General features: G+C 43.5%; 1 protein-coding gene across 3 annotated transcripts in view; it reads left to right on the forward strand.

Moving 5' to 3' along the window:
- Positions 1-243: 243 nt before the first annotated feature.
- SETD7 (SET domain containing 7, histone lysine methyltransferase) overlaps positions 244-25187 on the forward strand; it is a 270085-nt gene continuing 245141 nt past the window's right edge. The window contains exons 1-3 of one of the 3 annotated variants that reach the window (XM_081811864.1): positions 244-1042; positions 8780-8909; positions 20911-21112. In XM_081811864.1, the coding sequence (XP_081667990.1) occupies positions 1003-1042; positions 8780-8909; positions 20911-21112 (372 nt within the window). In that variant the 5' untranslated portion in view covers positions 244-1002. The remainder of the gene's footprint in view (positions 1043-8779; positions 8910-20910; positions 21113-25187) is intronic. The other 2 variants (XM_081811863.1, XM_081811862.1) reach the window with 2 other exon arrangements.

A 25187-nucleotide genomic window follows, 5' to 3' on the forward strand; every position in this document is an offset into this window, starting at 1 on the left:
CTTGTTTCCTGCCTGATAACGAGCCCGCTGCCATTTGGATTTGCTGAATTTCTGAATCACCCGAGCCGCCTGACAGTCCGGAGGAGGGTGGGGACTCGGCGCGCTGGGGTGGGGGCCCCAGTCCGGCGGAATCAGGGCTGGATGTTACCCCCTTGAGTCCGGGAAACCTGCTCGCGGATGTGATGCGGCGACGCAGGGACACCTGCGCTCCCCTGCGTGCTGCACTCGTGCAGCTCCGGGTGGCAAACGGGGTGAAGTGGGGGCGAGGGCGAGAGGAAGTTGAGGTGCTGGAGCGTCAGAAACGCTGCCTTGGCTTCCCTTGCTCTTGGGAGGCTGTCCCAAGGCGGGGCTGGAGGGCTCTGCACGGCGGACTTCCAAGTTGCCCCGGCACAGCAGGAGGTCGGGAGTTTTGAGCCCCCTGAGGGCGGTACCCCGGAGGTCCCAAGTCCCCACGAGAAGCCGGGTGCACAGGACGGCGTGGCGCGCTCGGAGCGCACCGAGCCGAGCAGAAGCAAAAGATAAACCCTGATGGGCCCGGGGGCTGGCTGGCTGGGGCGCAGAGTCAGCGCGGACCGGGAGCGCCTTTCGTTTTAAGGAGCCTTACTTCTGGGAAGGGACAGGGAACTGTCAATCAGCGAGGGAGGGAGCGCACCGGCGCTGGGTGATGTCAGCGGATCATCTGCTCGATAACAAAGAGAGGGTATTACAGGAGAAAGTTGCAGCGGCGGCGGCGGCCACGGCGGCACCCCGGAGCATCGGAGACGAGGGGCCAGCGGGCGAAGGGAGGAGCGGGGGGACGGCTGCTGCCGCAGCAGCTTAAGACCAAGGAATTGAAAGGGCTGTAGGGGGAGGCAGTGCGAACCAGCCCCGACTGCCCCTCCTCTTCCTCCTCCTCCTCCAAACTCGCAGGGTTCAGCCCCAGCGCTCGCTCAGCCACCGGGAGCACCCGGACGGACGGGAGGCAGCCGCGCGGCCCCGAGCTGGGCACGGTCCCCAGGCGCCATGGATAGCGACGACGAGATGGTGGAGGAGGCGGTGGAAGGTACAGCGTTTCTCTGGGGCTGGGGGAGGAGGCGCCGAGGGCTTGGAACGCGGAAGGAGTGGCGGGCTGCGACCCGCGCGGCGCCGGGCCCCGCGGCCGCCACTGTCCCCTACGCGGGTGGCCCGCTGCCCGGCTCGGGCACGGGCCGGGCGGCCACGGCCACGCCGCCGGGAGCGCGCACTGCGCGGCGGGGCGCAGGCCGGGAACGGGGTTCTGCCGGGCCGGGGCCCCCGGGAGGGTCCGGCCGCTCCAGCCCGCCGGGCCACAGCCTGCATCCGCCCTCGGAGTTGCGAACCTGCCCCGCACTCTGGCCTCCCCGCTTTCGGGGATGGGAGGTGGGGGTGCGCAGGACAGCCCCCCCGAGACCGGCAGTCTCGGCGGAGCGACTCCCCCGCCCGGTTTTGGCAACCCGAGCCCCTCTCCGGCCGCCAGCCCTTTCCTTCCGCTCGCCGCAGCGACCTGCGGTGACCGCGGCCGCGTCCGGGTCCGTCCCCCGGCGCAGCGCACGGGGCCGACTCAGGCACGTGGCAGCCGCGGCCGGGGCGGCCGCTCTTCCGAAAAGATGAAATCATTGCAGGGCAGCGCACCACGCTCCCGACCCGGGGCTTGAACGCACGCCGCCCCGGAGGCGGTGGCCTTCCCCTCTGCTGCCCCCGAGCGAACTCAGGCAAACCGCCCCTCCCCCTTCCTGCTTCCGCGCTCGGGTGCCGCCGCCGCCACGCTGTGCAGGCGCGCCGCAAGCCCTGACCGAAATTGCTGGGTGACACTTAACTTTCTGAATTCCATGCCGTTGGCTGTGGGTGATATCACCGCCTCGGTGTCGTGTTTCTCCGCCCCTTCTCTTCTAGCGCCCCTCCCCCGACTTTTCTCGCCACTTTGTTTTGCTGAGTTTCTCCACCTCTTTTTTTGCTAGTTCTAAAAAGCGAGGTGGGGACGTTATACAATCTAGTTGTTTGTATCAGGGGATGTTATGATTTTGTAACAGTGAATACTGGAAAATACTCTTTAGCGTGTTTACTTATTTGATTCCACCTCAGACAGTACGTCGTGATGTTTTGCAATGTTGTGTGGTATTATTCCAGAATATTTTAAACCAAGTGTCCAAGTAAATAATGTTAAGCTTTTGGTTGAAGCTGGTTTCTATCTAATTTGTATAAAGAAGCGGTTATAAAAGGTAAAGCAAAATAAAGTAGCAACACTGAGCAAATGCATAAGGATATATAGAGAAGAAATCAATTTTTATAAAACATAATTAGTGATCTTGAGGTCTTACGGTGAGATTAAGTATAATAATAATTCTGAATTCTCTGGAAGATACCCATCCTGATGTAACTGTTAAAACTTATTTCTCTATCCAGCTTCAAAGAGTGTCGGTGGTGGTGGTTGTTTTAATTTCACAGTGTTGTGAATTCACAGAACTATTTAACTAATAAGCAAATTTGGGGGCTTCTGGGGACCCCAAAGACAGTGATTGAGAGGGTCCATTGGAAGCCTTCGTTTAATTTAAATTATTGACTTGTGCTTTCGTGTTATGAAAAATAAATGAAAAATGTGCTCTTTTCAAATTGTTAGGGCTTGTTCTCATTCTTCAAAGTTTACTTTTATTTGTAAAAATTTATTTGTAAAAATTTAATGCAAACCCTTGATCACAGGCAGTGCTCCTCAGGTTAAAACCACATTCCTTTTTGAAGCTGTTTAGAAACCTAAGGCCCCGTTGTCCGTGATCCCTGGGTTCCTTGCAGAATGTGAACAAGCAGCTTTAGAAATATATCTGTTGTTTTTGAGGTTGTCCACTGGATAGTTCCTTATACAAACAAGGAAGAATCTGATATATAGGGCAAACCATATACATTATTGTCCCAAATCAGAATATGCGTGAGAGTGAGAGGGGTCACTATTAATACTCATGCTGGCACAACTAGTTTAAGCCATCAGTGTCTGGGGGCAATCCAGGACACATGGTCACTCACTTGCACCTGACAGTAAACAAGAGTAGCACAGACTCTTTTAGAGTCTTTAAAAGCATCTAAGGCTCGAACTCCCAGTGTCTAGAGCTTGCGTGTGTACACGAAGTGAACTGTACCAGTGGGCTTTTCTCTAGCCATTGTTGGCCTTTTTAGTGCTGTCTGTAACAGTCTTTGCTTATCATCTAACATGTCCTTGGGAGACTGGTAAAAGGCTAGTTTGAATATCTTGGTGTTGAAGTATCACCTACCTCTCTCCATAAACAGAGCCTCTGGTCTCCGCAGTTTAGTTGTCTTCACTATTATGATCACTGCTATAATTGTTTAGTTCTTACTGTGTTCAGGCTCTGGGCTAAATGTCCCACACACACATTATCCACTCAGTCTTATGAGGTGGGCCCTAATATTATCCTGATTTTACAGGGGAGGGAACTGAGGCATGGAAGAGTTAAGAACGAATCCAGGGACACTCAGCGAGGTAGGGGACAGGCTTAGACCTCCAGAACCTCATTCCACCATACCAGACTGTCTCCCTACATTTTTCCTATTTTTTTTTTTAATTTTTAGTGAGTCCGTCAAATATATGAAATACTTGGTAATTGAGTTTGGAAGCAACAGTTAAGTACTGTGTCAGTATCAGTCTTTATTGCTCTAGAGTTTGATTCTGACAGTTCAGTGACTGTCAGAAAAATGTATTTGGGGAAAGAGAATTTAGCTTACAGCCTCTCCAACAGACATCCTTTTTCCTTTTTCTTCCTCCTTAGCAATTTACCCTGGGGAAGAAATTGGTCTTTGCAGGACTAGAGTTGAAATGTTGGTTCTCTGTCAGGGTGGAACCGTAGCCTGGGTGAAGTTCTAGGCTCTGAGTGGATGAATCCCGAGGGGAAGTGGACAGTGGAGGGAGTAACTGTTTCCTCCTGCTGACTGTGCTCCTTCGGGAAGGCAGCAAGCCCTGGGCCTCAGAGGGCCCGAGAAAGCCGCCTGAGATCCTGCTGTGGCTTTTTAAAAACTCTTCCAGGCTCATTGGTTCAGGAGGAAGTGGTGTTTATTACTAGATTTATTGCTGTGTCTACCCATAGATAACAAAAATGAATACAATGGGGTCCCTACTATAATTTTAAATAGGTCTGTCATATCCAAACAGATGAATTATGGTGGTTGAGAGGAAGTAAAAATTACTTCCAGCTTGGGGAGGGAGATGGAGAAAGATTTCCCAGAAGAGGTGGTATGGAGTTGATTCTAGTTGAGATGGGGCCTCAGTGAGTGAATACAGAGGTTGGCACCTTGTCGTTAGGGAGGCACATTCAGAGACTAATCACTTGGCTCTGCCGGAACAGGGGGCCTAGGAGAAAAGTGGAGGGTAAGACAGGGGAAGAGGCCGTGTCACAGGCTGAAAATGTGGATTGTGTATTGAAAGTGATGGGAGGCCACGGGGGCTTTTTAGAGCTGGGAATGACAGGATCAGAGCTCTGTTCTGGGAAGATGAGCCAGCAATGGTGAGCAGGATAAGGGATCACCGAGAAGGTTCTTTGAAATAATTCAGATATGTGGTTAAGCAGGCAAGAAAAAATGGAAAGGCTTGGAAAAATATAGGAGACGCTGAGGAAAGCTACTCAAAAAAAAAAAAGGAAGTATCAGAATGTCTGGAAATAAGGAGCCAGAATGAAAACAAACAAATCAGTGTTCCACTACCCCAAGCTCCTCAAAATATTAAAAATATTTTTAAGTCCCCCAAATATCTTATCCTGCCTGTCTCTAACAAGGCTGGCTCATGCTCTGTACTTAGGAAAAATGCATGCTAGGTACACGGGCACCACCCCGTCCCTGTGGGCCACGCACTAAAATTATGACCCTCACAACTAATCATTGAGCTCTCACAAAGAATTACTCTCAAAAATGAAAGTATGTTTTTAACAACCAGTGTAAATGCATCATCGTGAGGGCATGTTTTTTGCACTAGACAGAATCAGTTCGCCTTTTATTAATATTACTTTTTTAAGCAGCTCTATTCCATAAAACCAACAATGCATGTAAGGGTCTCTTGTTCTGAAGGAAACACACTACACACACAAACACACACACACACACAGAGGCCCTACTCTCAGATCTCCTGTGGGTCTCTTTTCTGAGGGAAACACACTACACACACACACACACACACACACACACACACACACAGAGGCCCTACTCTCAGATCTCCTCTGGGTAAGCCTGAGGCAGTCAGCAGCCGGGTGTCTGACCCAGAGGGAATTTCCTTCGCAGAGATGGACCAGCACTGCGCAGAATACAGGCCTGGCTCTCATCAGGTTAAGAAAAAAAGCTCAGAGGTAACTTGAGGGGGAAATTTTAACTTGCTATCTGTTCAATAGATAATGATCTTTAGAACAAAGTGAAAAAGTAAAGGTATGAGACTGTTATATTTTTTTCCTTCTCTAACCTCTGTAAATATTTAAAATCACGCTGGGGACCGATCTACAACACATGAGCTGGGGCAGCATTATCAACACCGAACAGTCATTCAAGTGAATTTTCCTGTTGTCTGAGTGGTGTTCAACCTCTGTTTAGTGGGAACTGGCCCAGAAGGCTGTTGGCTGACTTGGAGCATTTTACAAATTGACCTCAATCCAAGCAAGGAGGACTAGTGTTTCTCTTGGAGTTAGGTAACACTTGGAAGGGATAGGAATTTGCTGTTGGAGATCCTGGTGGTTTTTTGAGAACTACCTTAACTCCAAAGGCTTCTTCCACTTCTCTTCCTGGGTCCCCAGGATACCTCTCTCTTTAGTGATACCTTCTTCCATCAGCAGCAGGGAAGAAAGGGCATGCTGCTAGTTTGCCCTTATCTGGAGGGAAAAAGATTGAAAGAATTGGGGAAGGGGCTTTCAGTATTCATTAGCACGTTCGGAGTGGCTAATGGGTTTCTTGGGTGCAAGGCGTGGGCTTCCTCAGATGAGGAAATAAGCTTGGAATGTGGGGGCTTGTTGGGAGGTTTACTTGAGAGAACAGGAAAGGATGTTACCCATTGCCAGATGTCTAATAGGTATGCAGACTTTTTTCTTCTCTGTATAGCAGCAGTATTAAGTGACTAATACTGACCAGACAACTACTCCATGGTGCTGTTATCCACGTGGTGTTTGAACAAGAGCTATACCAGAAGATCATCTATAGAAGCACTAATGTTGAAAGGAGGTGTGAGGGCATAACAACCGAATCTCTTCTCTTCCCTACATTGCTTTCTTTGGAAAGTCTCTTTGTTGTTGTTATTGCTTTGGTTGTTGTAGATACAAGGTTCTACTGCTAGGAAAACCACTCCAGGCTATTAAATATTCAGGGTAGAATTCTCGAATGATCACAACCCTTAATTTCTTGCTCTTTTTAATTGATCCTGTTAATTGATAACATCGTCCTCCTTTTGGAAAGATGAGAGGAAAACAAAACAAACAAGCCAACAAGAGGGGGCCTGCTGTGGACTGATAGAGGGAGAGGGAAACAATGCACATCCGCATCTTTCCAAACACAGTGTCACCCAAGAAATGGCTCGCATTCTCTGTGCCTCTCTCACTAGAGACTAAGTAGGTGATGGGACAACTCTTCACTGGCCTGTTGAAAGACCCATTGACACAAGCATCCTTCATGGAATGGGATTGACGTTTTTGCTTTCATCTCAGTTGGGATCAGTGCTGTCCTTCAAGGGCTTTTAGCATGTTCCATGCTAAGTGTCCACATGACACTTTAAATTTTCTCTAATTTTCCGCTGCTGGGGATGTACCTGCAATGTTTTATTCAGAAATAGGACAGGACTGCTGTGAATGAGGGACGGTGGAATTGAAATTTCTACACTGGATTTTTTCTCCCTTAGTGCTCATGTTTACCATAATAGTTCTCTTGATCTAAAAGTACAATAAGAAATTTCATCAAACTTGAACTTTTTCAAGTCTGAAATATGTGAACTGTTTTCTGTGGGGAAAACACTTTCAACTAATTAGTGAGCACTTCAATATAAGGCTAAAATGATTATTCTGATATTTACACCTAAATTCTAAGTAGAATGCTAAATTCATAGAAATGTTAATCCCAACATTTCATAAAAGCAAGCTTTTAGCTATACACGGGGTGGGTCTTTTTATGAAAAGAAAAAAGGTATATTTCATTTATTTCAATGAGAGAAATGTCACCAGTACCTACTTAGAAAATAATTGTCCAAATGATTTCATATGACTCAAGTATCATTGAATATGCCATGAATAGTTAGTTTTTGAGTTAGAAGAAAGCAATTATGGCCTAGTTGCTTTCTAACCATTAATTTCCTGGTCCTTTGTAGAAAAAAATTTGTGTTAAGAGGAAAGGAGCCATATTGATTGTGATTTAAGTAGTCATGTTTTACTGTAATATTCTAGGTAATTCATTCTATACAGAGTCGGATGTAGCAATAAAATAGTGTATTTGTTCATTGTTATTTTATGTTTATGTAATCAATAACACAAATAAAGAGCTTTTTTGTTCTTCATAATAACACTTAACCTCTCTTCTAAGGGATTTTTTTTTATTTAATCATGTTAGAAGAAACCGTTTTAGGAGACTAAAGCATTCATTGTGGTGATATGGTTTGTGTTTTCTTTTATGTCTGTGAGCCATCTGGAAGCCTCATTTAAGTGTTTAATGTTCCTGCATTGCACACCGTGTTTAATGCTTTCGTACCTTTTACATCCATGACCCAGGTCGTTAACCCAGGAAAAAGCCAAGAGATTAACTACTGCCTTCATTTTCACCCACTTCCATAAAATTAGCTCACCAGAATAATTGGGGAGATACCAATGAGGTGACTTCTGGGTTTTGTGAAATACGTAGATAATAATAAAAACCTAAATATTGACTATAAACATAAATATGGGAATATACCGGTCTGTGACCCAGGAAGAACCAGCAGTTTAAAGATCACAGTCTAATAAGAGCTGCTGATGTTCAAAATCACTGTTGAAATGGCCACGTGGATACTTGCAGCTGCATTAAAGCACAAACCCTCTGAACGTAGTGGTAGAGGGTATATGACAAGGTTATTACTAAACATTCAAGGCTGAAAGACATTGTAAAGGAAAGCAGTAAGTTCAAGGTTAAGCTTAAGTTCAGGCTTAGAAGGACTATGAGTTCATGTGTGAGTACAGTGTGAGGTGTATAAATATTAGGGCAGTTTCAGAGACGTGGCTGTGTCCCTTGTTGTGTGAGCATACAGAGCAAAGGTTTTCAGAAGTCACCCGGCTAGCAGTCCTCCACATCATACTATATAATGATTTATAAAATCATATTGTATACTGAGTTCTACAACTAGATAACTTACTGCAAAGACAAAGTACCTTACAATAGACTATAAAATGGTGCTATCTCAATCACATTTCAATTAAGCAAGAGAGTTGGGGGCATTGATTCCAAATATGAGCAGTGCCATGTAGGGAAGTACTTGGTAAATGGAAACATGCAGATGTTATTATTGGTAATAACTTGTAGTTCCCAGTAAAATGCAAGCTCATTTTTGGTCCCTCGTCTGAAATGTGTTTAAGTCCCTCTACTGTGGCCCCTGTCCGTTCACAAAGTGTACATAACAGACAAGTTGATACTGCTGATGCAGGCACAGAACGCTTGGCAGGCGCTCTCCCCCGAGAGGGGGCGGAGGGGGGGGCTTTGGCTGCTCAGGGAACTTGCGGGCAGGATCTGAGCACAGACATGTCAGTGGGAACGTGTTGACGATGTTAAGGTTTGCCTTGTGATTCCCTTTCTCCAGGGCACCTGGATGATGATGGATTACCACACGGCTTCTGCACGGTCACTTACTCCTCCACGGACAGATTTGAGGGGAACTTTGTTCACGGAGAAAAGAACGGACGGGGCAAGTTCTTCTTCTTTGATGGCAGGTAGCACTCACCGTTTTGTTTTTTGTTTTGTCTTGTCGGGGGGTGGGTACCAAATTACTTCACTTGAAGGAATGATACAAATGAAAGAATTCAAGTGGATGTTTTGGTCCCACTTATAGAAAAGGCAAAAGTCACCCCAACATGTATACACTGCTCTGGGGACCAAGGGAGTCACTCAGGCTGCTCTGGGGAGCCAGCCTGCGGCTTAGGTCCGTCATCACTGCCTCCTAGGCTGTGCTTACCACAGCTCTCCTGTCACGCCCGAGTCAGGGAGCTCCCATTATGCACACGACAGTTACGGGGCTCACCCAGTTCTTTGATGGATTTCACCTGCTTGTCCCCGTGTCCTCAGTCTCCTTGAAGTCACACAAACGGGGGTTGTTTTTGTCAGGGGCCAGTTTGGGCAGCTCAGATTGTGACTGATTCTCACTGCTTTTCAAGGATAACACCCAGTCACTCCAGTACATGGAGCCCTCTCTCTCCCAGTTGTCACGGTCTGGCTCCTCCATACCCTGAAGGATAGTGCGGCCACCTTGTGGGTTCTGCAGCTTCATTTTCTCAGCATTTTCCCCGTCCTCACGAGACAGGTCAAGAAAATATTTAGCAAGGCTCTCCCAAGCTGCCTCAGCACGGTTCAAGCAGGGAGGCCCGGGACAGGTGAACGTAGGAGGGGTTCAGCTCCAGATTCACGGTGCGTGGCAGGCTTACTCTTTGGGATGACTGTCACTCTGTGTGGTACCTTCTTGCTGATATCACAACTCGTACTGTCGACGTTCTACCTCTAGCTAAAATATGTTCCCCAGCAGGGTTCTTGTTACTTTGCTTTCACCTCCCGTCTGAGAATGCCATGAGGCAGAAGCTCCTTACCCTCTTGAAATAGGCGGGAATGACCCTCTTGAAATAGGCGGGAATGACCCTCTTGAAATAGGCGGAGAAATGACTTTCTCTTTCAGGAAAAGATGGCATTGTATAGGTGCAGCTTTCCAACCGCGACTTTTAAACCATGTCGGTTTCAGAAACAGAGAACGACCGGGTGAATTTCTCAAGCATTTGGAGGAATTCAGAGGCATGGGGAGGCCGGCTCTCTTTCTGCCCACTTGACTGGGGAATAGGGAACTGGACTTAGCTAAAGCAGGTTATAGGATTCTGTAGGGTAGAGCACTGCTTCTAAGCTCTGGACATGGGTAATAAGCCGAAGCTTCCTAAGCCACGGAATTCCTCTGGGAAAGGGAAATGTCTAAGCTGACAGTTCAAGGGTGACAGAGGGACTGGCTTGTGACCCAGAAGGTCTTTTCTATGGAGGGAGTGGGTTGTTTTTAAAGTTTTTCACAGTTCTTCAGGCCCTCCATTATCTGATACAAGGAGAAGTGAGGAAAGTAATAAAAACCCATCATAGGGCGCCTGGGTGGCTCAGTTGGTTGAGCGACTGCCTTCGGCTCAGGTCATGATCCTGGAGTCCCGGGATCGAGTCCCGCATCGGGCTCCCTGCTCGGCAGGGAGTCTGCTTCTCCCTCTGACCCTCCTCCCTCTCATGCTCTCTGTCTCTCATTCTCTCTCTCACAAATAAATAAAAATCTTAAAAAAAAAAAAAACCCATCATAGAACTTTGGTACAATTTCGTTTTCATTATTAATCCCAATCTTCTCTTTCCCATGTTCCCTAACCCCACACCACATCTCTTTTTAGCAGAGCTTTGCTTACAAACTGTATATATATTTTTAAAGATTTTAAGTTATCTCTACACCCAGTGTGGGGCTCAAACTCAGAACCCGAAATCAAGAGTCTCACGCTCCACCGACTGAGCCAGCCAGGTGCCCCACAAACTGTACCTTTTAAATGGCCAGATATTTTACTCCCTTTCCTTGGCCCTGCTGGGGATACCTGGTGGATATCTGAGTCCCACACAGGACTTGCAAGATTTGGTATCAGTGCTTTCTTCTCTCATGATTCCTTTAACCTGTCCAGAGGGAAACTTTTCCTGCCTCATTCTCATAGCAGTTTATTTATACCTCTTTTCTGGAAAGTGTTACTTCTTACCTCATGCTGCAGTCATTCTTTTATTCATTCAACAAATGTATATTTGTGCAAATGTCTTATTTCCCCTATAGGACAGAGGTTTCCTTGAGGACAGAAGCTGATCTGCTACGCTTCATGGCACTTTCCCTTAATTTGATACTAAAAAAAAAAGAGGTCTTGCTAAATGAGTATGGAAGCAGAAAGAGAAGGTAGAATTCACTCAGAACACCCACTCCACCCCCACCACACACACACACACACACTCTCTCTCTCTCTCTCTCTCTCTCTCTCTCTCTCATGCTTTAAAGCGGGTAGTTTGATGATCATACCCGGTGATTGACTTGAGGGAAACAGTGCAGCAGGGTTGGCTGGTTATAATGTTGCTTTCTTGCTTCCCAGACCTGACATGCAGTGTTGAAGGGCTAGACTGCTCTTCCGCACCAGTGTGCTAGGAATGAGCTGTGTTAGCTCCAAGATACTGATCCTGTTGGCCCTGGGGGGAGCTGAGTGGGGCCTGACACTTCCCAAGCACCTCCCTCCCTCCGTCAAGCTAGTCACTTCTAGCTGCAGGTAGCTTTACCCACTTCCTCTTGCAGTCCTGCGCATGCGTGGCACCGGGGGGGGGGGGGGCAGGGGAGAAACTGAAACACTGGTCAGGTTGAAACAGGAGGCCAGTAACTATCAATGGAATAGAAAGAAATTCATTGGCTTTTTTTTTTTTCTTTTTGAGGCACTAATTCACTAGATTTTATATGTACCAGTCAAACATCTATAGAGACTTCGGTCAGATAGAATCAAAGAATGATGGTATTAGCACAGACCTCAGGAGGTCACCTTTGTACCCTTCTTCAGATAGATTGGGGCTTAGAGGGAAGAAAGTCAGTATCACTGCTTTTATCATATGTGATGTAGCGGTGTGGTGACAGGTTCTCAAAAGGTCACTGTCACCTTCTTTCTTCAGCCCAATACTGAGCATATTACGAGGCATCTGCTGAAAGGATTTGCTATAAACATTAGTGAGATAATCTTATGACTGAAAAAAAAAAGGCCGTGGAATCTACTAGGTCTTTTTAAGGAGGGTGCAGGATGTGGTCATGGAGAAGTCAGCTGTTTCTCCATGGAACAGTACCTTAATTTACATTTGTCAATTATTAATTTTTCTCCCTATTACCTGCTCCCAATTTTTAGGGTCTGATGTATTGGGTAAAACAAAGTGGGGACCCCATGCTTTCAGTGCCAGTCAGGAGGCTTTAGCCTGAAAAAAAATCCCCCCAAAAAGGCTGAAATCAAGGTTTTAAAACAACAGGTGAGGAAACAAAAAGTTTCTGGGAGAGTTTTTAAAAGCTGTCCAAACTTGTAACACAGGCTTGTGCTCCCATCAGAGGGTTTGTTTGCAATTGCCAGAACCTGTCTGGAAAATTTCAGAGTGTAGTGACAAAAGATTTAGCCTGGTGCATTCTAATCTTATATGACACCTGAACCTGGGTGTCGGATTTCTGTAACCCACTTTACTGCGGTACAGTTCACGTACAGAAAGCTGTCCATATTTAACATATACAACTTGATGAATTTGGAGGTAAGTATATATTCATGAAACCATTACCACAGTCTATGCCATAAGCTATGTATGTGATTTATGAGAGGGTTACAAACAAATATAAATTTATATCAGGGAAATTCTAGAATCACTTTTCTACTTTATGTAGACTGTGATAATCCTGAATAAGAATTTTAAATATTCAGATCACCAGGAAAAATAGCCCTGTTAAGTTTTTTAGCCAAGTTCCTAGATAGAAGCAGAATATTTTTAAATTGCACATAGAGCAGATACTTGGTAGAATAACAGACTTCAAGAAATACACCAGTGTGGGGCGCCTGGGTGGCTCAGTCAGTTATGTGTCTGACTCTTGGTTTTGGCTCAGGTCATGATCTCAGGGTCCTGAGATTGAACCCCAAATGGAGCCCTGCATTGGGCTCTGCACTCAGCAAGGAGTCTGCTTGTCCCTCTCCCTGTTCCACCCCCCATGCACGTGCACTCTCTCATAAATAAATAAATAAATAAATAAATAAAATCTTTAAACAAACAAAAGAAGAAAGAAATACACCAATGTAAAAAGTGAATATGCCTCCCCTTTTTCTATACCCTCACCCCCCACATCACAGAGGTGAGCACTGTTCGCAGAGAATTTAAGCATCTTAATTAAACATATTCACGGTAAAATAAGGAAATAGCTATTTATTTCTAGATCAATTTAAATAGCCAAAATGTACATTGTACATTACTATTATCTTAGCCTCAGAATGTTTGCTAGTTTTGAGATCTTCATCAACAGTGGGTCTCTCTCCTTTATTCTGGGTGGCTCAGTTAAGCATCTGCCTTCGGTTCAGGTCATGATCCCAGGATCCTGGGATCGAGCCCCGCATCAGGCTCCCTGCTCAGCGGGAAGCCTGCTTCTCCCTCTCCCACTCCCCCTGCTTGTATTCCCTCTCTCCCTGTGTCTCTCTCTGTCAAATGAATAAATAGAATCCTTAAAAATAAATAAATAAATAAATAAAACCAGCTTAAGTCAGAACCTTAAGTCAGATCAGTCATTCTTTACGAGATAATTTATCCCAGGAATTAGGAACGAATGGGAAAATTGACCTTATTTTTTAAATTGTCTTTTCAAGCTGTTACTGTTTTCCATTTTCTCCCCCTTTGTAAAGAATGAAGAAAATGCCCTAAGACTAAGATTAGGTCATTGGGACTTAGTATCTGCTCTGGTCCTGAGATGAAGGCATTGATGCAGTGAGGAGAAAGGGATCTAGAAGCTTCATTGCTGTGGCTCTGGAGTCTGTCTGGCACCACTGGACTGTGGTGGGTACATATTACGAAAGTATTTAGTATGCAGAGTACCTTGATATACACATCTCTCATTTTTACATTAATCCCCAATTCTGGATGCTCATTTTAAGGCATTTTTTCCTTAATTGTTCTCATTTCAACCAAGATTTATAGATGCAAAGGTAATTTTGCAGAACTACTTGAAATTTTAGAATGGTAACAAGAAAGGTATTTCAATGCAGCTTGGCTTTGGGCTGGGTAATATTAGAGAATTGTGTGGTTTTTAGCCTGACTATGAGGTAAAGGTAAGTTAATTCATTTAGTTACATATTTTTTATATTATTGATGCTTCCCCTTGACATGCCAATAAGATTTCAAAGTATTATTTACTACTCCTAGTGTTGATTGCGACACTGATGTGTCCAGCTAAGAGGTCTTTCTGTAGTTTATCATTGGCCAAATAATCTAAGCAAGGCTGTCCATTCGGTGAGCCACTGAGAAAGGCTGACATTTTCCAGGTGACGGGCCCATGCACCATTCCTTGTGTTTGGTTTTTAGAAAATACTTGGTCACATTTCAGGGAGATTGGAGTCGGAATGGACTTCTGAAGTCATGTATTCCCAGCCTCCCACACAAGGCAAAAGTCCTTTCTGTGTTCCTGATAGTCATCCAGCTTTTGCTGGAACCAGGCTCAACAAATACATTTGTCTGTATTCTAATGAACTGTTCTGATTAAGGCAAAAACTTTTGTGACATACAGAAGGAAAGGAAGTGGGGGGGAAAAAATGAATAACTTTGAATACCTATCATTTGTTCAACCCTGGACATGTTTCCTTCAGAACAACCTGTGAAGTAGGCTTTATAATCCTATTTTACATATGAAGAAACGAAGGCACAGAGTGGTTAAATAACTTGCCCAAGGTCACCTAATCAGCTGGAGTTGAGATTCAAGCCAAGGTGAGCTCAATTCCAGAGCCCTTCTCTTCTCACTACACCTAAAACTCTCCTCTAAAAAGAAGCAAGGAAATAGCTCTGACCCCGACTGCTTTCTTGCTTGCTTTAAGTTTACTTGAAGTCACTTGTTAGCTATAATTTGTGAAGAGTTCAAAAGAGTGCTGGGTTGAATTTATTTACTGTCTTGTAGGGGCTTGGCAAATTGTTGGAAGGTTTACTTGAAGAATCAGGTCTGAAGAACTCTGATCTGTGAACTTATTTCCTCATTTGTAAAGTGCAGATAATTATACCGACTCCTCCAAGTTACTGTGAAGATTGAATGAGAAAACCTGTAAAGACCTTGCAGAGTGGAGGGTTCCTAGGAGGCACATATGGGAAAAAATGGATTTGTTTCCTATTACTCTGTATCTGTATTTTTCCAGCTTTATTGAGATATTATCAACATATGATATATGTAAGTGTAAGGTATACAACATGATGATTTGATACATTTATATAGTGAAATGATTACCACAGTAGGGTCAGTTAACACCTCCATCCCTTGATATAATGACCTTTTTTTTTAATGGTGATAATATTTGAGATCTACTCTCTTAAGAACTTTGAAGTACGTAATACAGTATTGTTAATTATAGTCATCATGCTGTACATTAGATCCTCAGAACTTACTCATCTTATGGCTTGAAATTTGTCTCCTTTGACGAACAGCTCCCCATTTCCCCAGCCCCCAGCCCCTGGCCACCACCATTCTACTCTGTTCTATGAGTTAGGCTTTTTTAGATTCCACATATAAGTGAGGACATACAATATTTGTCTTTGTCTGACGTATTTCTCTTAACATAATGCCCTCAAGATCAAGGAGGATTATTATTATTATTTCTCACTATTGCTGTCGCTATTATTTGTTGATAATGATGGCTAGGATTATTTATTTATTTATTTTTAGACAGGGAGAGAGAGGCAGAGGGAGAGGGAGAGAGAGAATCCCAAGCAGATTCCCCACTAAGCACAGAGCCGAAGAGGGGCTCGATCTCACAACCCTGAAATCATGACCTGAGCTGAAATCAAGAGTCTAACGCTTAACCAGCTGAGCCACCCATAGGATTTATTTTTAGAGAGCAAAACTGAATTTCACTAATTGCTATTCAATACTGTCATCTTGAGCCTTTATAATAATCAGATCCTACAGACTCACAGATCTTCTACTAAAGGATAAAAAAAAACTTTAAAGATAGACAGCATACTCTATTACATGGAAGCATGGTAGTGCTCCATTCAGCTTGCTTATCACCCCTTGTAAGAAGTTGAAGTTTCTCTCAGATAGAGCCCGAGCAGATGGTTTGGGTTTGTGGGAGATGTTCTTCTTTTTCTTTACTTAGTGTTCATCTTTACTTAGTGTTCAGTATTTTAAAGAGATAATGTATAATATATTACTATATGTCAGTTACATCTCAATTTTTAAAAAAAGAGATAATATATATTGTCACATAAAATAACTGTTTAAACGATGTTTCAGTACCAAGAGTCACAATTTAATTCGGTTAGAGGTGGGAATTTAAAGTAGAATTATGATTCACTTAAAATTTCCCTCTTGGTTCTTGTATTACAACAGCTGACGAAAGGAAGGGAACACAATGGGGGAGGGAACAGAGTTTGTGCCTCATGAGGTGGAAAGCCTGAAACATTCTGGACCCCAGAATAACAAGGAGAAGCCCAAGCTGTCATATCTCCTAAGAGCACTTTTGTGTATTCAGATATTAAAGAGAATTTTAAAAAGAAAATATAATAATATTTGAGTAAAATGCAGATGTGTCTGTCTAGGTAAATAATTACAAAAATTCCCAGTTTCTTTTTAAGTTAGATTTCCTAATTTAATTTATCACTGGAAATTTAAGTACAAGAGCTTTGATAAAACAGGTAACAATGGTCTCTGTGTATATGTACAGAAAGAAATTTAATTAAAGTTGATGTTTTAATTTTCTCCACATTTTCTGGTTACTTGATTCAGATGCGGGTGCCAGAAAAATCTAAGTCGAAAGACCATTTTTGAAGTTTCTTAACATACTAAAGAATCTGCCAAGATGTTGAAAGAGACTTCAGGAAATACCAGTCAAGAACACTGTATATAGTATGATACCATTTTTATTAAAACAGAAACAACAAAGGTGGGAAAGTGCATGATGTATAAATGGGGAAAAAGTCTTAAATGGTGTATGCCAAATTGAGCGAGAGGACTGGGAATTTCTACATTCTACATTTTTGTAGTACTTGGTTTGGTTTTTCTTTGTTTTACAATGAATACGTGTTACTTTTTTCACTTAAAGGAACATTTATTTCATCCTTTTGCCGTGCAATGGGTTGCTCATAAATTATTCCAGACAGAGGAACCTTTCTTGCCTGTTTTTTTTTTTTTTGTAAATTTAAAGCAGTTTTGGTAAATGTCTTTGACTATTCCATTATCTCATAACTATTTCCCTGATGATGTTTTAAGCCCAGTTTCTCAGTAGAAAGCTCACCATCATAACCATGAGTGTGCATGCTTAATAATAATAGCTATTACTTATTTGAGCAATCAGTATGTCCTAGATCATCTTCTAAGCACTTGATATATATGAACCCATTTAACCCTTATTATAACCCTATTAGTAGCTACAGTTTACAAATGAAGAAATGAAGCAGGGAGAGTTTAAGAGACTTTCCTGATTAGCAGACTCTATGCACATATACTGCATAGAAAGAGTACTCCCTGCACTTGCATAACATTGTTATGTTCCCTCTTAATTATCTCTTCTCAAAGCAGAACTAGCCCAGTTTCCGTTTCCATTCTTTCATTTAGGAAGTACCACTTGAAGATAGGCTGTGTTCCTGTGTTAGGGAGGGATACGTGGATGGATAACACCTAACTTGTTCCTACAAAGGGCTTAGAGTCTAGTTAGAGAAATGGGACACATAAGGTGACCATCAGTAAAGACATGGAAAGCTCTGCGATGGTTCGTGATGAGGCTCCAGTGAGAAATATGGACTGGTTGCGGAGCTCAGGGTAGACTCTTGGGGAAGTAGGGTGGGTAGGCTCCGGTTAAGCCAGTATGAGCAGACTTCCTCCAAAATGCAACTCTCCATCCAGTTTCAGCAAGAAGGATGAGAAAGCTACTCGTACGTAGCTACCTCTCCAGTATTCTCTGATACTAACAGTTTAGTGGCCACAAAACAGTGCCATTTTCTCAGCATATTTCTTTTTTGAATAGAAAAATGCCAGAGGCTTGAGGATAGTCATTATTATCCCCAGGTTATTTTTGCTTTGAATAAAAAAAAAAAAGGAAAGAAAATGTGACCCACAGCTTTTTTCCTGAATGTGTGTCCTCAGGGATTTAAACCATTTGGTTACATATGTTTTAAAGGCAGAAGCAAGGATGCCATAGTTTGGGAGCTAAGATACAGAGAGGTGCATGTGCCTGGGGCCAGTGAATAGACTAACGTGAGCAGGGGACTCTAGAACAGGGGTCAGCGAACTTTTTCTGTATAGGGTGAGATGGTAAATACTGTAGGCTTTTTGGGCCTACAATACAGGGGTCAGTCTTCCCTCTGCAACTCTGCTGTGGTGACATAAAGGCAGCCACAGAGGACGCGGGGAAGGACTGTGCGTACAGAAACAAGGAGCAGGCCGTGGTTTGCCACCCTCCTCTGGAAGAAAAGTTAGAAAGAATGGCAGGACCTTTGACCCCAGACTCAGAAGCTTTTATTTTATTTCTTCGGTGCCAGAGGATGTCAAAGCCTTACCATTTTTCTTGCCCTGGAGGCCCCCAGTTCATGCAATAACGTGCCCCTTTGGTCGTCAGATTTCCTCCAAGCTATCATACTGATTTGCTGAGAGCATTAACAGTCTTCCTCAAGCAGGTGCTGAAAAATAATGCAGTCAGTTTTGCTCTTCAGCTCCTTAAGAGTTTGCATTTGTGCACCCTGGTCATTTGGGCAAAGAGGGAAATAGCTATTGGTTCTTAGTGTTACGAGACTAATAGGGATGGGCTCCATTGTAGGGGACGATGGGACAAGCTACTTAGGGGGAAATATGTGCAAGTCCATATTACTGTTAAGTGATTTGCAAGACCCAGGCCTTGTAGATTTTATCATAACCTGAGAAATATTGGCAGACGAGACTAGTGTGTCAGGGGAGAATTCTGCTCAAACACACACAGGAATGTTTTGAATGTTCCTGAGAACTTAGTAAATAGGGTTGCCAGGCTGAGCAAATAAGAATCCAGGGCACTCACTTAAAATGGCATTTCAGATAAGCAACAAAAAATATTTTAGGATAAGTGTGTGTTCTGCTCAATATTAGGGACCTGTTTATACTAAAAAATTATCTGCTGTTTATCTGAAATTCAAACCTGTCTGAGCCTCCTATATTTTATCTGGCCAGCCTAAATGGGAAGATAGGTGAGTAAGTAGTTTTTTGCACTATTGTATCATTACGTCAGTTGATTAGCTATCCTTCCCCAAGGTTGTTCTTATTTTTATTTTTTAATTTTTTTTGGTCATGGGTGGGGGGAGTCCAATGACAGTCGAAACTCACTAATTCCAACCTCATTGATACAGAATTTTGATTATTTATGCAAGGGCTATGCTAAAGTGCACTTTATTCTCTTCATGAATTTATTCAGCCTATTTATCATTGGTAGTACAAACAAAACTGAAAGAACTGTTTCTTACCCATAGTGTAAGTACAGTGTGATCAGCGGCTACAGTTACTTAGATTGTGCTTTTCATTTAACAATCATAGATCATTCTATCATTCAGTAAGCAAGACCAGACTTTACCAGGCACAACCAGGTGCAGCCACCTCAGTTCCCACGGCCCCCTTGGCATCCCATCTATCCACATACACAGTGTGTGCCTGCCATGCTCTCCTTGTGTTCCTCGTGCTTTCTAGAACCTCCCACAATGCTCGCTACTTACGAGGCACCCTATAAATGTTTGTTAGGTGAATTAATGGGTGAGTGCTATCTGCAGATGTTAAAACAAACTGTCACCATTGCTAAACATCTTACATTTTAAATTTTAAAAAATTATTTGAGGTACTCTTTCCCTTATTCCAAGTTGTAGTACATAGAGGGAATTTTTGGTAAAGTTGGTTTCGTTGCACAATGGCCCTTGAGAAGCTAATCCTGAAAACAGATTGAAATTCCAAAAGTGTTCTATGAAGAGGGAGGGGGAGGTTCTTATAAATTCACCATGAGCAGCACCCCTGTGAGTTTCGTCTGTTGTGGAAGGAGGGGTCTCAACACTATCAGGCTGCTAATGATATTAACAAGGTTCAGCCTGCAGTCTTCCTTACTTGTCCCCATTTGCCCTGATCATGTACATACACACACACACACACACACACACACACAGGTGCGCACATGCATATACTTAAGTAAATCCCCATATATCATCCAAATAAATGGAAGGGGTTCTTTTGACTGGATATCGATTATGGTTGTCACCCATAGATAATGCACTAATGACCGGGCGCCTGGGTGGCTCAGTTGGTTAAGCGACTGCCTTCGGCTCAGGTCATGATCCTGGAGTCCCGGGATCGAGTCCCGCATCGGGCTCCCTGCTCGGCAGGGAGTCTGCTTCTCCCTCTGACCTTCCTCCTTCTCATGCTCTCTGTCTCTCATTCTCTCTCTCTCAAATAAATAAATAAAATCTTAAAAAAAAAAATAATACACTAATGACCTAAATAAATATGTAGATATTTACATTCTAAACCACTATTGTGGTCCTTAAGGACCACTATATACAAGCCATCTGAAAGAGCTTGAGAACCCAGTGAAGTCTGGACCAGTGTTGAGGGAATTAAACATGAGTGGTTTATATGTGAAAAGGGTAACACCACCATTTCTATTGCCTGGTACTGGTCAGCATCTTAGCCTTGAAAACATATTCAGATGAGGCTTGGTCTCAGTTTCCACCTGTGGCTTTATTCTTCTCTATTTCTGCTAGCAGAGAAAAAGGATGAATGGGAACCGGGAAGTTAAGAATGAAATCTCCCTCTGTCCCTAATCCTACCCAAATCACGGGAGTATTTTTCTTAGCGATGTAGGGAATCCAGGAGGTGCACTGAATACAGGTCAGCAGCAAAACAGAGCGTTGCCTGTGATCCTTTCTTCTAAGAGAGTGGGGCCATGGTCTGACTATTCCCTTCTGTTCTCCCTTCTCTCGCAGCACCCTGGAAGGGTATTATGTGGACGATGCCCTGCAGGGCCAGGGAGTGTACACTTATGAGGACGGGGGCGTTCTCCAGGGCACATACGTAGACGGAGAGCTGAATGGGCCCGCCCAGGAGTATGACACGGATGGGAGATTGATCTTCAAGGGGCAGTACAAGGATAACATTCGGCATGGAGTCTGCTGGATATACTACCCAGTAAGCCTGGTGACTGTTCATTTTGCTGGAACGTAACATGGGTTAAGCCAATGCTTTGGCTCCTGGCAATAAAGAGTAAAATGTAGCCTCTGTGTTAGAAAATGTGAAGCTGTGAAACTTGAGAGTCACAGGAGCTGAAGCCACCAGCTTCTGAGGTGTGCCCCTCACTGTTACTCACTATCCTCTTAGATTGTTGATCCTCACAGCTACTATTCATTCCTCCTCGGTGTTGTTTTGGAAAGGAATGGATAGTCATGATTCAAACAAATTGGGACAAAATGGCTTTATTGTACCACTAATAAAGACAAAAATGTATGCTTTTTAAAAATATTCTTTTGGGGGGCACCAGGGTGGCTCAGTCGTTTAAGCATCTGCCTTCAGCTCAGGTCATGATTCCAGGGTCCTGGGATCGAGTCCTGCATCGGACTCCCTGCTCAGCGGGGGTCTGCTTCTCCCTCTCCCCACTGCCTGCCGCTTATCCTGCTTCTGCTCTCTCTCTCTTTCTCAAGAAAATAAATAAAATCTTATATATATATATATATATATTCTTTTGGTATATAGAAAGAGTTGGTGGAATATTCCATTGTGTTGCTATTAATTTTATTCTGGTTCTCATACAGGAGAACTGATCCAACAATCTCCCATCTTTTGGGACTTACTGCACTGTTATTACTTGATTTTACAACCCTATTCCCTACTTTATAAGTGATTTATGGCTTATGTTGCTTAAATTAAGGTAATTAAAATTAACTTGCCTTTGAGTATTTGATAACATTTTCCAATATTTCTGGAGTTTACTAGAGCAAATGATGTGGCAGAACCCATTGGCTTGGGAATTAATGCTCTAATTGTTGTTTGCATTTCAAATATCCCATCTGTTATTAGTGAATTTTCAGAAAATATGTCAGAAAATAGACCTTAGAAAATATTTTATCTACTATTTTATTTTGTCCAGGGCACCTAGCTCATTGTGTCAATAAAGCATGCAGCTCTTGATCTTAGGGTCATGAGTTTGAGCCCCGTGTTGGATATAGAGCTTACTTTAAAAAAAAACAAACTAAAAATAACAATAGTAATATTTTATTTTGTCCAGAGCTTGAGTCAAAATACAAGACAATTTTTCTTACTCTGAACCCTATCTTCTTATGATTAAAAAAACGTTAATAAAAACAAATGATCTATTGCATGTGTAGTAAGAAAAGTAGCCCCAGCTAAATCTACTTACACATTATTGTTCTTTAAAAACAAGTTATACTCTAGGAACAGGGCTTAAGGAAAGAATACTGTAAAACATTTTTAAAATAGTTACCAAAGCAGTTACATATCTTCTTGGTAGGCTCTGTGATAGATCAGGAGTCCTTTGGGTTACTGCCCATAAGGCAGGCAGGAAGAGGGACGTTGTGGAGGTACTTACCAGCTTAGGAAGACTGAGACTTCTGTTGCCTCATGAGTAGGCCGGTTGAGCATCTTGCTGACTGGGACTGGGGATCTGCTGACATGACAGTGAATCATGAAGTCAGAGAAAGTGGAACCCTCTGCGGGAGGCTGGGTATAGGAAAGAGGCCTCCTCCTACCTGTCATCTTCCTTGTGACTATGATCAATTAAAGTCTCTAGAGGAGATCAAAGATGCACCAAGGTGAATGGCTCCATTTCACTCTGTAGTTGCATCTTGACACCTAAGTGGTGCACCTACATTTTATTTTAGTCTTTGGTGTTCATTATTATCTTATTAAATGCCAAGAGAAGACTCTGCCTTAGGAAAGAAGCACTAGGGAGTTATGAGCTTCCAAAATTAACTTGGGATAACACTTGCTTTATATATGGTATCTGTTGGCAGTTGAGGGGGCTGATCACACCCCTCTTCTCTCTGGATTCAGAATCAACTAAGACACCTATGTCTCCAGGTGTCAGAGATCAAGATGGTTATATTATAACAGTAGTGGGGGTTTGGAGATGTGATGTGGACCCAAAGTCAAAATGGGCTTCTGTTCTTTCCCCGTCTGAACTAAACAGTTGGACCAGCGGCAGATAGAGCTCTAGAAAGTTGCAGGCTGCCCCCCGGGGGAGTAGGGCCTGCCTGGGGAGCTTCCCCAAAGAGAGAACAGGAGAGGGCAACAGGTGCAGCCTGCCGGACCCGCCAGCTCCCAGGACAGCGTGCGTGAAAATGTCGCAGGACCTCTGGGAGCAGCAGGCTTTATCCTGCTAACCCCCACCCAATGAAGAGATGGGTGTCAGTGGGTGTCAGACTCTGCCTTCTCACTAATCAAAGGAATGATTCCTTCTCCCATGAAGAGGAGGCACTGAGCAGAGGAGAGAAGGTAGCAGCTTCCTCCCCGACACTCCCTGACACAGCAGACAAGGACGTTTTTGTGATACAGAGTCAAAGCAGGAACAAGAAGAGGGAAAATAATGATTCGCCTTATACTATTTATAAGCTTACTCTCAGGACAGCTTATTTCTTTCAGAATGATGTCACTTGGGTGGCTCCGTTAGTTAAGTGTCTGCCTTCCACTCAGCTCATGATCCCGGGGTCCTGGGATCAAGTCCCACATCCAGCTCCTTGCTCGGCAGGGAGCTTCTCTCTCTCCTCCCCGCTTATGCTCTCTCTCACTATCTCTGTCTCTCTCTCACAAATAAATAATCTTTAAAAAAAATGTATACCTCCTTTGGGAAATAAAAGAAGAAACTCTGCTTTATCATACTAGACAAATAGATTCATCGCCTCCCTGACCAAAAGTTTAAAGTACTTAAGGAAAAAAAAAAACCGTGAGAGCCTAGAAAGACAGAATTATGCACAAATAAGTCGAGACATTGGCTTACATTAGTTACGGCATGTTAGACGCACAAATGCTCTAACGCCCTTCAGCTCAGTAATCACCACTGAAAGCTTGAAGGCAGATCTCGCAGAAAGTATCATCCCCATTTATGCTGGCTTATTCAGAATTAACTCTGGGAGGAGAAAGAGCAATCATATAGCTCTAAGGCACTTTCTATGCGTTAAAAATGCTGCCAAGTATTTTTCTGTCTATGAAAATGCTGTGGTTCGTTTTTAAACTTATAAACTTTTTCCTCCAAAGAGCAATTAGACTATGGTGAGCTGTAGAAATCAGGTACCTGATGTTATTTATTCCTGCTGTCTCTCAGTAAGCAGCATTTGAGATCACTCAGAAGTCATCCTACACCATTGACTTTGAGTAGCTGTTTCTAGAACCTTTGATTTGGAGAAATAACCAAGCTTTTAGAAGATGTCATGGCATTAGTATTGTTATATTGAACCCACATAGGTCTCAGATTTTCAGTTATACCATAAAGACCTTCTGCATGGGGGGTGGAGGAGGAAACATTGCTTGTACCCTAGATCCAATTATTTTTTGATTATTTATTAGATTATTTTTTGGTATCCCATTTCAATTCAAAAGTCATTTATGGATCACCTGCCGTGTCCCTAGCACTTACCAGGATACAGAATTCTTTTTTTTTTTTTTAAGATTTTATTTATTTATTTGAGACAGAGAGAATGAGAGAGACAGAGAGCTCATGAGAGGGGGGAGGGTCAGAGGGAGAAGCAGGCTCCCCGCCGAGCAGGGAGCCCGATGCGGGACTCGATCCCGGGACTCCAGGATCATGACCTGAGCCGAAGGCAGTCGCTTAACCAACTGAGCCACCCAGGTGCCCCCAGGATACAGAATTCTATCAGAGCCTCTGCCCTAAAGTATTTAATGACCCTTAGGAATGAAAGCAAGTGACAGTTAAGCAGGAAGCACAGCTGGCTTCGCTCCTGGAAGGAGACAGAAGGAGCAGTAAATAAAAGTGGGAAGAAAGAGATGATGGGGAAGGGAATAGAATTTAGCTGATTTTTTTTTTCATTTTTCCTTGTAATGCCATTAAAGTGACGGTGTAAGATTCTCGGAAAGGCAGTGTCCACAAGTCCTTTTGTTTATCTCCTAGAACATGCAGACAACTCTCTTTAGTCATGTACACTAAGTTAATTCTTGAATACATTTGAACTAAAGATTTTCTTAGTAGACCAGAAATCCAAAATCCCACATGGAGAAGAAGTGAGATGGTATGAAA

The sequence above is a fragment of the Leptonychotes weddellii genome, chromosome 2 (genome assembly GCF_054177405.1).
Source record: "Leptonychotes weddellii isolate Sample4059 chromosome 2, ASM5417740v2, whole genome shotgun sequence".
NCBI lineage: Eukaryota > Metazoa > Chordata > Mammalia > Carnivora > Phocidae > Leptonychotes > Leptonychotes weddellii.